The sequence below is a fragment of the Xiphias gladius genome, chromosome 23, assembly GCF_016859285.1.
Source record: "Xiphias gladius isolate SHS-SW01 ecotype Sanya breed wild chromosome 23, ASM1685928v1, whole genome shotgun sequence".
Classification (NCBI taxonomy): domain Eukaryota; kingdom Metazoa; phylum Chordata; class Actinopteri; order Istiophoriformes; family Xiphiidae; genus Xiphias; species Xiphias gladius.
The window spans coordinates 23,150,747-23,165,846 of NC_053422.1; the positions used below are offsets into that span (position 1 = coordinate 23,150,747).

The 15,100-nt window shown below is 39.6% G+C and overlaps 1 protein-coding gene across 1 annotated transcript; it reads left to right on the plus strand.

Annotated features, from left to right (window-relative positions):
• The first annotated feature begins 674 nt into the window (after nucleotides 1-674).
• On the plus strand, nucleotides 675-13,865 carry ids (iduronate 2-sulfatase). The gene is made up of 13 exons (XM_040120220.1): nucleotides 675-843; nucleotides 1,366-1,502; nucleotides 1,629-1,806; nucleotides 2,140-2,228; nucleotides 5,966-6,166; nucleotides 9,709-9,879; nucleotides 9,992-10,118; nucleotides 10,602-10,772; nucleotides 11,430-11,536; nucleotides 12,399-12,515; nucleotides 12,998-13,108; nucleotides 13,306-13,428; nucleotides 13,513-13,865. The coding sequence occupies exons 1-13, from the start codon at nucleotides 768-770 to the stop codon at nucleotides 13,591-13,593; spliced, it is 1,689 nt and encodes a 562-aa protein (XP_039976154.1). The 5' UTR covers nucleotides 675-767; the 3' UTR covers nucleotides 13,594-13,865.
• Nucleotides 13,866-15,100: the final 1,235 nt, after the last annotated feature.

Here is a 15,100-nt window from a genome sequence, read left to right on the forward strand (position 1 = left end):
GTAAAAAAGGTAATTACAGAGATCTTTAAATTCCTGAATATTATTGCTCCTTTAATAAGCATTTTGCTCGAGTAATAAGACATAAGTGGGATTTATGTTGCGACATTTGCCAAAGCCAACTCGGTGCAGAGTGAGACCTCTTTTCGGCTTCCGTCTCTCAACCACACCAGTGTCAAGTGAGCGGAAATAAACCAATAAACCTCCATCACATCTTTCAAAAATAAAAGCGGTGTAGTCCGAACTGAGGCTCATTTACAGTTGCCGGTCTGCTGCCTAATAGCAGGTGCATCAATGCTTCCGAGTCTCTCTACAATAATAATATAACGTGCTTGTGTTTATGACGCGCTGTGTCTTTGTTATGACCCATTGGACAAATTACGCTAAATATACTCCGGAAATTACAGGAAGTTATAACTTTTAATGAAACACAGGTGCTCCAGGCAGAGGTATCAGGAGCAACACATAATAGGTCAGCACAGCTGGTTTGCCAGTCCAAAGCTCAGCACCATTATCCATTAGACTGGCCTCTGGCAGTCGCTGGTATTAAAAATGATTGACACATCATTTAACTAATACGATTAACAGTTTGGGGCGGAGCGGACGTTAAAGGAACCAATGAAAACACGAAAGTGGGGCGACGTGTTAATCAGGAAGTTATTTAAAGACGACAACGACACGCTGATTTGTTTTGACGCCGGACAGTAGGACGGAGGCTGTTAAACCGTGGGGGGGGATAGTCGGCTTTCGCCGTTAACGCGGAAACCAAAATGTACATATGTGCCCGAACATGGCTTCTCCTCCTGGTCCTTCACACGCTAGCACTCGCTGCTGTCGCAAGAAGAGGTAGAGTTTGTACGGAGCAAACCTTTTGAAAATGAAAACGCGGAGGTTAAGGCTTTCTCATACATTCAGGTTTGAGAGTAGTACATCTCAGTAACTAGCCGACATTACCGTTAATGAGTGTTCATTATTTTAGTTAATTTAGTGGCCGTGCATAGAGTTTCCTGGCGCTAATTAGTTTAACTTGTTTCGCTGGACGGTGCATTGTTTGTAAGTTTCACTTGTGGGCTTATTGTTGCGCTTTAGATGATTTGTATTGAAACTGTTAGTTTCTGTTCAACTTTTTCCTGTGATGTGTTTTCCAGTATTACTCCACCTCACATTCAGCACGTCTTTCGCTTGTTGCTGTACTTGAATGTTTATCAGAAACTAATTTTAAAAACGAATTATTTCACCCCTGCCCGCTGTTGAACTTTCCTTACCAGCCGCCTGGAAAAACCCCGCCAGAGCTCACCGCTGAGGAGGTAAATTTAAAAAGCCGCGAAGCTGGGGAAAATGTGAAGTCTGGTCGTGTGTGTTTTTCAGAGAGGAGAAATGTCCTTTTCATCATGGCAGATGATTTGCGGACATCACTGGGCTGCTACGGAGACTCTGTGGTAAAATCGCCCAACATCGACCAACTGGCGTCCAAAAGCCAAGTTTTTCTCAATGCATTCGCGCAGGTCAGTTTGGTGCCGGGTATGTTTTACTGTCTGAAAATGTTAAGAGCATTTCAGTCAATTTGGATGTGAGATTAACTGGATTTATACCATCTCACTGAAATCTTGCAATGTATTTTTCTCTCCTAGCAAGCTGTGTGCGCTCCCAGTCGTACGTCCATGTTAACCAGTCGCAGGCCAGATACAACCAGGCTCTATGACTTCAACTCCTACTGGAGAGTCCATTCTGGGAACTACACGACTCTGCCACAGTACTTTAAATCTAGAGGGTACTTCACCATGTCTGTGGGCAAGGTATTTCATCCAGGTGAGAAGAATAATATGCGTTTTCAGTAGAAATCTAAGTTGAGGGATAAAACACAATTTTCACAAACAGTGCGTGCTGGCACAGCATAAAATTTAGGAAGTGATACAGAGAATCCTGCCAGGTCATTATCACTGAAACTGCAGTAAGGACCACAGATTTTTACAGCTGGTTAATGAGCCTGATCTGCATTTTTGAGAAGAATCCAATCTGCATGTTGTTGTTGTTGTTGTTGTTGTTGTTGTTGTTGTTGTTGTTGTTGTCTTAAAAAATGTCTTGAATTTTTGTTGGTTTACTTGTATATCAGTAACAATGGTTGTATTGTATTTTCTTAAGGTATTGCCTCTAACCATTCCGATGACTACCCATACAGCTGGTCCATCCCTGCCTACCACCCGCCTTCATTTCAGTATGAGAAAGAAAAGGTAAGACTAGGAAAGAGTATTTCTTACACGTTTCCATTAAGTCTGTTATGCGTCTGACTTAATACACATAAAAATAGCTTGGAGTTATGCAGGCCTACGGGGCTACCTGGCAACTGATGACATGTTTGTTCCTTTTTTTTCTTTTTTTTTTTTTTTCTTTTCCAAGCCAAAAAAAGTCCTCAAATTATTTCCTAAACATAAAACACTGCATTACGTGTTTATGAACTACAGCCATTTTTATACATAGTCCCTCCATTTTCAGAGGCTCAAAAGTAACTGGACAAACCAACATAATTATGACTATAAGGATTATTTTTATTACTTGGATAAAATCCTTTGCAGTCAATGACTGCCTGAAGTCTGGAACCCACGGACATCACCAAATGCTGAGTTTCCTCCCTTGAGATGCTTTGCCAGGCCTTTACTGCAGCTGCCTTCAGTTGCTGCTTGTTTTTCGGTCTTTCTGCCCTCAGTTTTGTCTTCAGGAAGTGAAAAGCATGCGCATTTGGTTTGAGGTCCGGAGACTGACTTGGCCATTGAAGAATATTCTGTAACTGACTGTATATTTTTACTTTTATTGTATCTTTATTTAACAGTTTACATATTGCTTATCAAAGAAATGGTAAGGTTCTTCTGCTGGGCTCTCAGGGTCAGTGTCCGTCAAGTAGGTAACTAGCCGCTGTAGGTCTGACATTATAAGTAGCTCCGCTGATATTTACCACTAAGCTACAGTGAGGATGATTCCAGTGAGGAAGAGTTTAACCACTCTTCCTCACTGGAAAAAGCTGTCTGTTCCATATGAGTTGGGGTCAGCAAATGTCCTGTTATTGCTTGGCTCTTTGTCCCTGTGTCCTTGAATGTCTGTACCTCCATCACAAGAGTTAGTGGCGGATGGCTCTATATCATCTTCGTTGCTGTAACTCCGTGTCCGAGTGTTCATTACTGGAAAAACCAATGTCTGAATTTTCATAGGTGGAGTTCTCTACCACTGGAACTCTGTGTATTAATCTTTCTCAGAGACTGAAAGTAGATGGATATCTTTGATCCAGTCTTGGGCGCTGTCTTTTGAAAAATTTAAATCATATCACATATCAAATCATGAGTCTGTCCCTTGACTACCTCAGCTTCGTAGCTGCTCAGAGAATCATCTGATTCCTCTGAATCATTCAGGGTGCAGACCTTCATGGGTCCCAGGCAGTATTTGTATGAGAGCTGGTGTCTCAATCTTTCAGTTGAGCCATTGTAATAAAATTGTTTGAAGGCTTGGCTGGGAGTAATTCTTCTCTCAGCATTGAGATGCAGCGATCCTTTCAGGTGGTGTAAAAATTCAACCCTGTCTTCATACTCGTGAGTATCCCCGTCCTCTGTGTAGGCCTTCCCTGTGTCATCCATATTTGTCGGTGTCAAATATCCAACGTGAAACTTTGGGCTTGACACCAGTTGCCTTCTTGTACTCCGATGGTGTCCTTTGTCCTGGATTTTTTGAGTCTCCCTTGATGAAATACTGCCGGTATTCCTCCCAAATACTAAGCAGGGGATTGTCTGCTTGACTGAGCAGGTGGTGAACAGTTTTAACTGTGTGGCATCATTTCCCACACATAAGCTCTACATGAGTGTAGAGTGTAGACATATGCAAAGTGTAGCTACAGAAAATAACCTGAGATACTCTCCTCCTCTAAGCTGCTTTGAGTCTCTGTCACACGCCACACCACCGACTACCAAAAGTAAATTCTCAGCCTGTGGGAAACACTGGTGGCATGTACATTTAACAGGGAAGAAGTTTCTGGTGAAGTAGAGCAATGCCATTACACATCCCAGTGGGGAGGCCCAGGGTCACTTCAGGAGCCCTGTATGCACGTGCTTGCATCATCATTCCCACCTTTACTTTGCTGGCTGGGCGAGCCAAACCAAGATCTAATGATTTTTACCCTGCAGGACTGAGCCTGGTGATTGATAAGCATACTGTTGTCTGTGTGTAGGATATTGAGACCCTTCAGGGCTTCAAATGCTCTTAGTAGCTGATGTGTGATTGGGCGGATTTAATTAAGTCAGTGAAATCCAATGTTGCTCCATCAGGTGCCAAAAACTCTTGTCCAGCATCTAAAATGTGATGCTTTTGTGGAATTGTGGTAGCCAGTCAGTTGTTTTTCGGTTCAGACATTTGGGAACTTCCCAAAACATCCTTCTTAAAGTCCAATGCAAGGTAGCGTACAGAATTGCTGGAGAGTATGACACACTTTTTTTACCCAAATTTTATCAGGCTCTGTCTTTGTTCTTTTCACTTGTCTTATCTGGGGTTGAAAGTGGGGATATTTTTGCAGTTAAATGTTGCCAAATACTATCCAAGTTGAGCAGATGGAGTAAAAGTATATTTTCTTGTTTTAATCTGAATGTTACCAGAGGGAAACTGACCAGATCTGTCTGCAAACCCTGATCTGTGGAGATATAACACTGACATTGAGACAATCGCATGACCATAATCAGATTGCCAATGCACTATATGAATACTCACATTAATTACATAGACATACCAGTGTTATGGAAATATAAAAAGGAGAAACACGTGTATGTGAAACTTTACAATTCAGAACAGTAAAGTACTTCTAAAACCTAACTGCAGGAGCAGATTTATTTTCAAAAAAAAGTACAAAGTTACATCACAAAAAACAAATACACACAAGAATTTGTGTGTATGATTTACAAATTAACACTAAGAGGTATGTAACATAAATAAGTTAATAAGCCTCGTGTAGATCTCGTCAGTCTGATTTCCTCATGTTTTGACAGGCAGACAAACTCAGAGTGCAACTGTCTTTTATTTACCCCAGAACAATTGGGTGCTTTTCATTATCAGAACAGCTATTAAACTGTGGGAATTTAAGTCAGTTAGCAATATTCTTTAAGTGGCTGTAACCGATTTGATTTTAATATAATATAATAAAATAAAATAAATAAAGAATTTTAACACTAACAATGTATCAAATGACCAGTGAAAACAGTTACAATGTGAAAGGGGTCACTACCTGCAGTGAATTATTACCAAAATCTGAAGCACCTCTTGGCTTTATGGAGCCCTATAGTGACTTCAGGTCATTGTTCAGCTGTCCGGGCCATAAAATGTAATGTTTGGGTTCACCCTCACCACTACGTGTCATTTCTGGATGTAGTTGCAGCTTTTTGGGGAAAAGGTCTTAAAAACCCACTGTTCACTATCTGCTCATCACCAAACCAGACAAAGCTAGGGTCTAGCTTTTGAACATAGTGGAGCATTTGGCAGCTGAAGTGCCAGATATTTCCCTCGGGAGTTACTAGAGACTAAAAACAGTTTTAAAAAGTATGCTATCAACTTAAAAGATGATGTCAAGGTTTTATTTACAATTTGTTTTTGCTGCCCCATAGTAGCCAAAAAAAAATCAGTTATTGCATATTTGTGACAGTATGTACAGTATATTTACTTTACTACTTTTAGTTTCTGCATGCTCTTAGTGGATGTTCCAGTCAATGCCCATTGACTTTTAAATCATTCCTCTTTCTATAATTTTAATTTGAATATATCTGAAAGTTGTTCCCAAATCATTCTGCAGATTTCATGTCTAAATAGAAACAGCTGAATAAACTCAATGTGAACCTCTATGTGGCATCAGTTTACCAGACCAGCTAAAAAAAAACACTGAAATCTCAGTAGGAATTGGCATATAAAAGTGACTTAATAATTTGTGTGAAAACCTCTTTTCCAGATGTGTAAAGGAGAGGATGGCAAACTCCATGCCAACTTACTGTGTGCAGTGAATGTTACGGAGCAGCCTGGGGGAACCCTCCCTGACATGGAGAGCACAGATGAAGCAGTGAGGTTACTGAAGAGCCGGGCAAATGACGATGCTCCTTTCTTCTTAGCTGTGGGCTACCACAAACCACACATACCCTTCAGGATACCACAGGTACATGACTGAATTTTAACACATGTAGTCACCTGCTTGGGATGTACCATACATAATAGTTAAATAATACTTAATTCAACATAGGTGTATTTTCAAAACCAGTATTGAAATTAGCTGCAGGTGGTCTTCATGTGTAGTTTTGCTGTGCGGCTGCATGTGGTGAAACATAGGTCTAACAGAAAGGAACCTCTGAAAGCTAGGATTATAGTAGAGACAGAATTCCGCATGAAGGAGGAAGAGAGCATGATGAATTTTAAGCTGAGTGAGAGCGCAGAGTGATGGACTGGAGACGAATGTCAGCATGCCAGAGAGGTTTCCCACATAGTGTAAGTTGAGATGAAAAGTGGGAAAAGGTCAGGCCAGCTTCTCTCTTGGCATGTGATGCATGTGATCTACCCCATATAACCTGGACAGAAAAAAGCATAAAAAGATGCAGTTTCTGGAATGATAATTAAACTAAACATTTGAGAACATCTACAGATGACAAAATATAGCAAAAACCTGAAAAATGAGTGGAAAAACATGACAATGCCCCCATACACAAGGCACGAGGGGTCACTGAATGGTTTGAGTAAGAAAACGATGGGAATCGCATGCTATGGCCTTTGCAATCACCAGATCTTAAGAAAAAATTAACACCTATAGGAGAGTTTGGACCGGCGTGTCAGACAGCGCTCTCCACCACCATTATCAAAACACCAAATGAAGGAATATCTTTTTGAAGAATGGTGTTGACCCCTCCAGTAGTGGTCCAGAGACTGGTAGGATCAATGTCAAGGAGCATTAAAGCTGTTCTGGTGGCACATTTTGGCCCAATACCTTACTAAGACACTTTGTTTGGTTTTTCCTTTTTAATTTGTCACATCTGTACATTACTCAGAGGGATTGAATTTTCAATAATCAGTTTTATTATTTGCTGAATTGTCATACATCTTAATTAATTTGGTTATTGCAGAGGTAATATAATGTAATATTCAGGTAATTTTAGTAATACCTAGTTTATCTTCGCAATAACAGTAAGACTTGTAATACTTGGGGTCATATTTTGATAAAAGACAATAATAGTGGTTATAATGGGCTCATACACTAATAATAATGTAAATTAATATCTGGATAATACTGTAATATTGCAACAAAATTTCAGAAATCAACACTAAGTAATCACCAACAATAATGATAAAAATACCTTATAAATGGTACTTCAAATACCATGATATACCATGTTAGTTTAATGTAATAACCATGAATCAGTGGGAAAATCTGAGGCAAGAAAACTGTATATAGCACCTTTCAAAACAAAATTAGGTCTTTACAGAGAAGAGGGAAAAGGAGATGAAAGAGACAAGAAAAAAACGGGATATGAAGGAGAATATGTACAACCCATAAAATAAAAGGGTCAGCTAAAGAAAACACGATTATTAAATGTCTTTTTAAAGATGTGACAAGTTCAAGAGTTAGTGCTACAACAGCAAAAGCGCCATCACATTTAGTGTCATCCTTTACCTTGGAACAGAACTACAGAAGTCCCTGCCATGAAGAAGAGCGCCTTCTCGCAGTGGTCAAACTATTCTAAGTCTACAAAGAAGCCTGACTGCAGTGCTTAGAACAACTCTAAAATTAACAGGAAGCCAATGGGGAAAAACTAAAACTAAAGGTCTGGCGCTGGGATGAAGTAACTTGAGGGGGCAGTTAAAAAATGGCAAGGGGCTAATCTTTTTATATAGTGAAACAGGAGGTTATAAACCAGCTATGCCGTGTTCTGCATTTTTTATTTTATTTTATTTTTTTTTATTCCCATCCTGTGGGTGGCAATATAGGGGCATTTAGACTAAATGAACAGTTCCCTACCTTGAGGCCTGTGGGCCCATTCTGACCTTGCTTGCCACTGGGGTAACATCTTCTGCGACTAGTGGAGCTGGCAGACTGAGTTTGGGCTCAGCGATATCATTGCTGCTGCTGCCACATTCTGATATCATCCATATTCCTGAGCTGCTTTTTGGCCAAGCAACCAAGCTACGCAACATGATCGTAAAAGTTGAACTAACTATTTAGCAAACTAGCTTGAGTGTTAATAGTTAACTTTTTTTTTTTTTTTTTTTTTAATCACATTGCTTACATCGTGGTGAGATTCATGTTCATGTTTGAATGCTGTTTGTGCAGCAGGACAAGAAACTGGATTAGATAACAAGCTTCAAATATTTTATGGGGGAAAACTTGAAGTTTAATTACTGGCGTCTCTCACACTTGTATCTCAGCCAATATTTTTGTTTTTGCTATTTTTCTATAGGTTACATAAAACTTAAACTGAGGGGGGGGGCAGAAAATACAACTTAGATGGAATAAAAAAGTCTCTTCTTTAGAATCTGTTATTCTGTAAATTTTATTTGCATTTGCTCCAGTCTAACATTAATGGCCCCCACCGATCATCTGTTTATAACTGACGTTAGTTTAGGATTAGTTGTCTCAACTCATTGCCAGACCAATTCACTACCGTAATGTTACTTGACAATATAAAAGGTCTATTCTATTATGCTGAAACATTAGCGCATCGATTTAGGAAAATGAGTTGTGATGGAAACTCACATCAATAATGAAGCCTGGCAACACATCTTATTTATAATATTCCATCTAGTTCACTAACCGTTAGCCTTATCATCCAGCAAATTTAGCTGTACTGACGTTGCTGAGCCTCTTGGTGAAAACTAGACAAACGATTGATAAAGCTGGCTGGCTAGCTAACGCATATGTATCATATAAATACAGTTAATGTCATTGTCGTTAGCCTATATTGTACTAGTAAGAAAGCTGATAACGAAATTCCGCTTTATAAATCTTATTTCAGAAAGACATAACGTCAGGTCTGGCTATGCAAGACTATAGTTTGATCTCAACACTTTGTTTTAGCGCTGTGCCAGCGCTGGAGAGTCAAATACAGTTTATACTCAAACTATAATAAATGTGTAACTTTAGTTACCTCATCTATCAACATGATGCCGTTAAGTCTTGTGTATGTCACTTCATTGTTTTGGCCGGTGCCAAGGATGCTCGCTTGCGCTTGCTCACGCTCCATAGGAAGGCGCCTACCTACGGACTGTGAGCATCCCCGCAAGCGCCAGCAACAGGATGCTGACTGCAGTTCATTTAACAACCACTGGTGTCATTAATAACAAGGGTTTTCTGAATGTTACATATAGTGCCTTTAAGTCTCACTGCAGATTGCTGGACCACTTGAAGTCAATTAACCAAGGGGGGTAGTCAGCTTGTTAGCCTGCAGAAACGGTCTGATTTTTGCAAAATTCTTTGTTTTTTCTTTGTATTTCACATGTAGCTAAAAGTTAAGTTTGAGATTTAAAAAAAAAAAAAAACTTGGAATTTTTTATCTTTTTTTGTTTGTTTTGTTTTTTGGGCAAATTGAATAACTTGCACAGCAGTTTCTGGGCCAGTAAAAACAACTTCTGTTTCATCATAATGCAAAATCATGTGTTATTTATACTGTGGAGAATGTGTACTTGCCTTTTTTATTTAACATCATATATTTACAGGACTACCTGGGCCTGTATCCTATAGAACAAATGACCCTGGCCCCTGACCCTGATGTTCCCAAATTCCTTCCTCCTGTGGCCTACAACCCATGGATGGACGTGAGAAAGAGAGACGATGTCCATAAATTAAACATTAGCTTTCCTTATGGACCAATTCCTAAAGACTTCCAGGCATGAACTGGCTGCTTTCAACAATTTTAAGCCATTTATAACATGTTTTCTCATGTTCTTACTCCTTGAAACATACAATTAAACAAAAGCGTTCTGTACCATTGTCTTCCAGCTACGTATCCGTCAGCACTACTATGCCGCTGTGTCTTATATGGACGCTCAGGTTGGGCGGCTGCTCAGTACTCTTGATGAACTTGGGCTGGCTGACACCACTATGGTGGTGTTCACCTCAGATCATGGTTAGTAGACACATGCTTTGGATAAAATGGGGATGGCCGAGGAAGGTATAGTGCTGGGCTTACACTGTTTCGTAAAATGAATACCTCAAAGTTTCTAGGAAGTTCCTTGTATTCCACCACCAGATGGCAGTGTTGTAACAGCATATTGTGCCATTACCTCCTTCCACAATTTTGCTGTAAAACCCAGCTCTTTCTGCAGCACTTCCTTTTTTTTAAAAACTTTGTAACTTGGAAACTCAATTTTTTTTTTAATGTCTTCAGTGGAGGATGCTGCAGTGAATCTTCCACATGACTGTTTGTTTGGTATATACCCAGTAAAGCTCAATCAAATGCTATCATCTTAAAATATAAAATGAAGTAAAACCAAAAACCTCTGTATCTACAAAGTTATTTGTGTGGTATAGTTTCATAGACACAGTTCTTTATTTCTTCCATCTGCCATGGTCTTAACTAACTTTCATCTCTTTCTCCCTCTTGATGCAGGTTGGTCATTAGGAGAACACGGTGAATGGGCTAAATACTCTAATTTTGATGTGACAACACGTGTCCCTCTTATCTTTTATGTTCCTGGCGTCACCGCGTTCCGCGATTGGCTGGGAGAGTATACTTTCCCCTTTATTGATGTCTTAACCCCATCAGAGCACATATTTAAGTGTAAGACCCTCCACTGAACATAAATTACTATGGATAACATGAAACGTGTACATTTTAAAAGCACCATGAATGTGAAGTCAAAGGGAACTCAATTTTGACTTAAAATTTTTTTTTAAAAACGTTTTAACAAATGAGCAATTAAAAGCAAAGGACCAGTGTATAAGATTTGTTTTCATTAGCTTAGAATGAGCCCTTATTATATACATAGGGAATGGGTCCTCTTTCCTCTTTTAGCCCAGAATGGACAAACCAAACACCGGCTCTACAGAGGGTCTATCGTGTTTTTACATTACCTGAAGGGCACCGTAGGTTCGCCTACACACTTGGAAAGGGAGGGGGTTAGGGGAGGGGTACTCAGTTGGTTGCAGTCGGCAACCTTACAGCTGGATGCCACTAAATCTCCCACACTGGTCCTTTTAATATGCCAACTTGACTTTAGTGAAGTCTTTGGTATACATGGAGAAATTGAAAAGTATTTAGACAAGTATACACTTTGATATTTTGCCTCCAGATAGTTTTTTGATTCAAATGCAAATGATGCAATGATGATGAAATGCAGTGCAGGGTGTCTAGAAAAAAAATTGTGGATATCTTGACTATTATGCTCTCAGTGGTTAAAGGTTTTTCTGCAACTGGCCTGATCCCTCTCTCTTCCAGATGACAAAGTTACGAGAAACGTGGTGGAGTTGGTGGATGTTTTTCCTACAGTGTCCTACATTGCTGGCCTCAGAGCACCTGGACCTTGTCCTGACATTTCTTTCCAGGTATCAAGAGATAAAATGAATGCATTTATTGAATGTTAATAGTTTTCAGAGAGTAGGCACTTGTGCCCAAACTTACTACTTGATTTTTGTCTCAGCCGTGATGGCAAAGTTTGTTCTGTTGCATTAATTAGCGGCATGGCTGTAGGGAGGACAATGTCTGTTGGTTGGTTTGTGAATGGTGATTCCTAATGACTTTGGTGATCCTCTGAGGTCTAACATTTTTATTTCTTAGTGAAATATCTTAACTATTCAATCTATTTTCATGAAATGGAGTTCAGCCGTTCAGGATGATTTTTAGCATTGCTGATGTTAGCATTTAGCTTAGCGAACTGCTGGGCCTAATGCCTGGTTCATGTCATGTCATTCAGAAGGTAGTTACATGTACGAGCACCTGAGTGGGGAAACAACCTCTGACTTAAACGTCAGAGTCGGAGATGATTTCTGACGACTAGGATATCTTCCATTTGGTGAAAGGTTTGTTAGCATGCTGATATTAGTGTTTAGCTCAAAGCACCACTGTAACTAAGTACAGCCTCACGGAGCTGTTATCATGGCTGTAGACTTGGTCTTGTTTTTAATTAGTCGCTGTAGGTAACGAGTAATTGATGAACCAGACTGTTAATAAAAGAGCACAAAAAAACATTGTCATTTTCTGTACTTATTTTAGGTTATATTCTCGTCTAAAAATTGCACCACCGGAAAAGAGCTGAGACCTTTCTGGCATCTTTGTACAGTCGTACATTGCCGAACAAAATGAATCAAGAAGTACACACACTATAAACATGCCCAAACATACCCAACACAAAGGTGATCTAATTGACATTTATTTCCTCGACTCTTTGGCCTGTTTTCTTGATTTCAGGAGGAGCTGTGTACAGAAGGAGACAACCTGGCCTACACTTTCCGACACAGAGAGAGAGGAAAGAATGAGGAAGCAATATCTTTCAGCCAGTACCCTCGACCTGCTGATACGCCACAGGTGGAGTGCTTAGAAAAAGCCAGTTAAAGCTTTCATGAAATGGCTAAAGCTTAAATCATTATAGTTTTGTATCAGTCAGGGTCATACCAAGCAGGTATATTTTCAACACACTAATACTATTAATAAATGGATTATGATGTTTCATTTAAAATCTCAAAATTAATGTAAAGGTCATGAAACCTGAAGTTATGTTGCATGAGCGTTTACATGACCGTTGTTACGCTGTTGCTCTCTGACCCTCTCCTGTTTGTACCAGAGCTGCCAGCTCCAAGCACACGATCTTTGATTTAAAATGTCCAGATGAGTGCTGCACCTGCTGGAGGTTAATTTTTGTACGGAAGAGTTTGGCAGCTTGATATTGGCTCATCGGTTAGCTCGCAGGATGAGTTGGCAGCTGTAGATCAGACAGCACTGCAGAAACATTTCTACAATATTTTGCCAATTTTTGAGATTTGTTTTTTCAAAGTTGAATGTTCCATTAGGTGAACTCTGACCTCCCTGACCTTAAAGACATAAAGATCATGGGTTACTCTCTACGCTCCTGGGACTACAGATACACTCTCTGGCTGGGATTTGACCCTAAAACATTTCAGGTAGGTGTATTCAGATACCTGCACGACAATCCTCTCTCTCTTCTGTGTGAATGTATAAGGTTCAGACCGGGGAGGTGTGTGGTGTGTGCGAATATGAGAGATGGAACCATCCGTCTTGTCTGGCACAATATGTTGAGACACTTTCTCTGACAGTAACAGATTATATTTGTCTATTATCCATCTGCCTCTTCATATAGGTGAATGTATCTGACGTCCATGCTGGAGAGTTGTACATGTTAGCAGATGACCCCGGGCAGGACAAGAACGTCTATAGTGACTCTGACCACAGTATGACAATGAAGATGGCCAGCCTGCCTCATGTAAGTCTGACACAGACCCATTTCCCTCTCATTCATGACTTTATTCATTTACTTACTTGTTTACTACTTTTCTGACTTGTCCAGACTGTGAGTCTGCAGATGAGAATGAAGCTGCAGCTCCTCTACCTCACAGCAGGGATGAAAACGAATAGAGGGAAGGCGTGATGCCAAATAAAATACAACAGTTGGACAGACGGGAACAAGCACAAAGGGAAGATGGATGGATGAAAAACTTTATCTACACAGGGAGAATGCCTTGGATATTTCTTTTAACATAATGCATACTTGATTCAGTAATCTCTGGTATCACCATTAATCTTTTAAGCTCAGTTCTTCAGGCTAATGTTCCATGTTAAGAACTCATTAGCAGTCAGACCTGGACTGAGCACATCAGCGAGGTGAATTTAAAAAAAAAAAAAGCATTTGTGGTGTTAGTTTCAAGACATTTCACCCTTTTAAAGGAGTTTGTATTTAGCAAAGATTTTAGTTTTGATTTTGACAAAGGGAAACATCCATGTGTGTAGAAACTTGTGAATGGTTCACCTTCCTCGAGCTAAACAACTTCCAGTGTTTTCACTGAATGGCCTTTTCTCACCTGCCATTCATGTCTATAATTACTGACTTCCATGGAGCAAATGTCATTCCGATTTTCAATGGATCCAACTTTAGGAGTCAGATTTCTGGTGATCAACAGTAGTTAAAATAGTTTGACATTTAGGGAAATACACTTATTTAATCTATTTGGCTGTGACTTCACTGCATCCTCCAAGAGAATTACTACATCATTTTTAAAGCTCTTATCTGTTAAGACGTCTTTTCAGCTGAAGGAATATTGAGGAAACCTGAAGAATTAGCTCTTTTGATTAATAGTGACACCAGTTTCCCTTTTTGGAACAAGTGCTCTTCAGTGTACTATTGATCATTCAGTCTGCTTCAGGTGTAGTATCCACTTTGAACTACAACAGCCAAAAAGGCCTTGAACAGTTTTTTTTTTTTTTTTTTGTACTGTAGCATTAAACAAAATGGCATTTCTATTTGCACTTGATGCCACTTGCAGCTATTTGCCTCTCTCCTTGTAAACAGTTCAGATCAATTTGTGGACCTGAAATGAAGTGTGTAAAAGCCACCCATAATAATTCAATGCAAATGAAACTGAGTATTTTACTGCTGTTCCAATGCATGAACATTTTGTGCTGTGGTAATTTAGAAGAAAGCAATTTCAGCTTGAATTTCAGGTTTAGCAATGAATCAAAGGGATCTGGTTTGACAACTTTTATTGTAAGCCGCACCGGCCTCCATGTTAATGGGCTACAGTTGAATAATGTAATCAGTGGGACTCTATCATATATCAGGATGTTGAAAAAACTTAAAATGGAATTGAATTGGCTAATTTTTGCCATGTTTCCTGTCATCAAACAGTGCAAGTAGTCATTCAGAGAACTATATTTCTTCCCAGGGTGACCTCACTGCATTTCTGATAATTTATCCAGTGGTTTGCTGGTGTCCCCATGTCCTGTAACATATTAACATCTGAAACAATGGATATAATCAGTGATATATATGCGGACAGATAATTACTGTGGAAAAATGAAATCAACTTGTTTGATTGTCAGAGCATCCTAAAGCTTGAGCGTTAGCTTTTTGAAGGGAAAATAAATGCTGCAGAAATAAT

Bases quoted from the DNA above. Each gene is read 5' to 3' on its own strand.
- ids (XM_040120220.1), top strand. From the start codon at position 768: ATGTACATATGTGCCCGAACATGGCTTCTCCTCCTGGTCCTTCACACG. The intron at 9,880-9,991 runs GCATGAACTGGC...ATTGTCTTCCAG, and splicing joins CAATTCCTAAAGACTTCCAG to CTACGTATCCGTCAGCACTA. The intron at 13,429-13,512 runs GTAAGTCTGACA...TGACTTGTCCAG, and splicing joins AGATGGCCAGCCTGCCTCAT to ACTGTGAGTCTGCAGATGAG.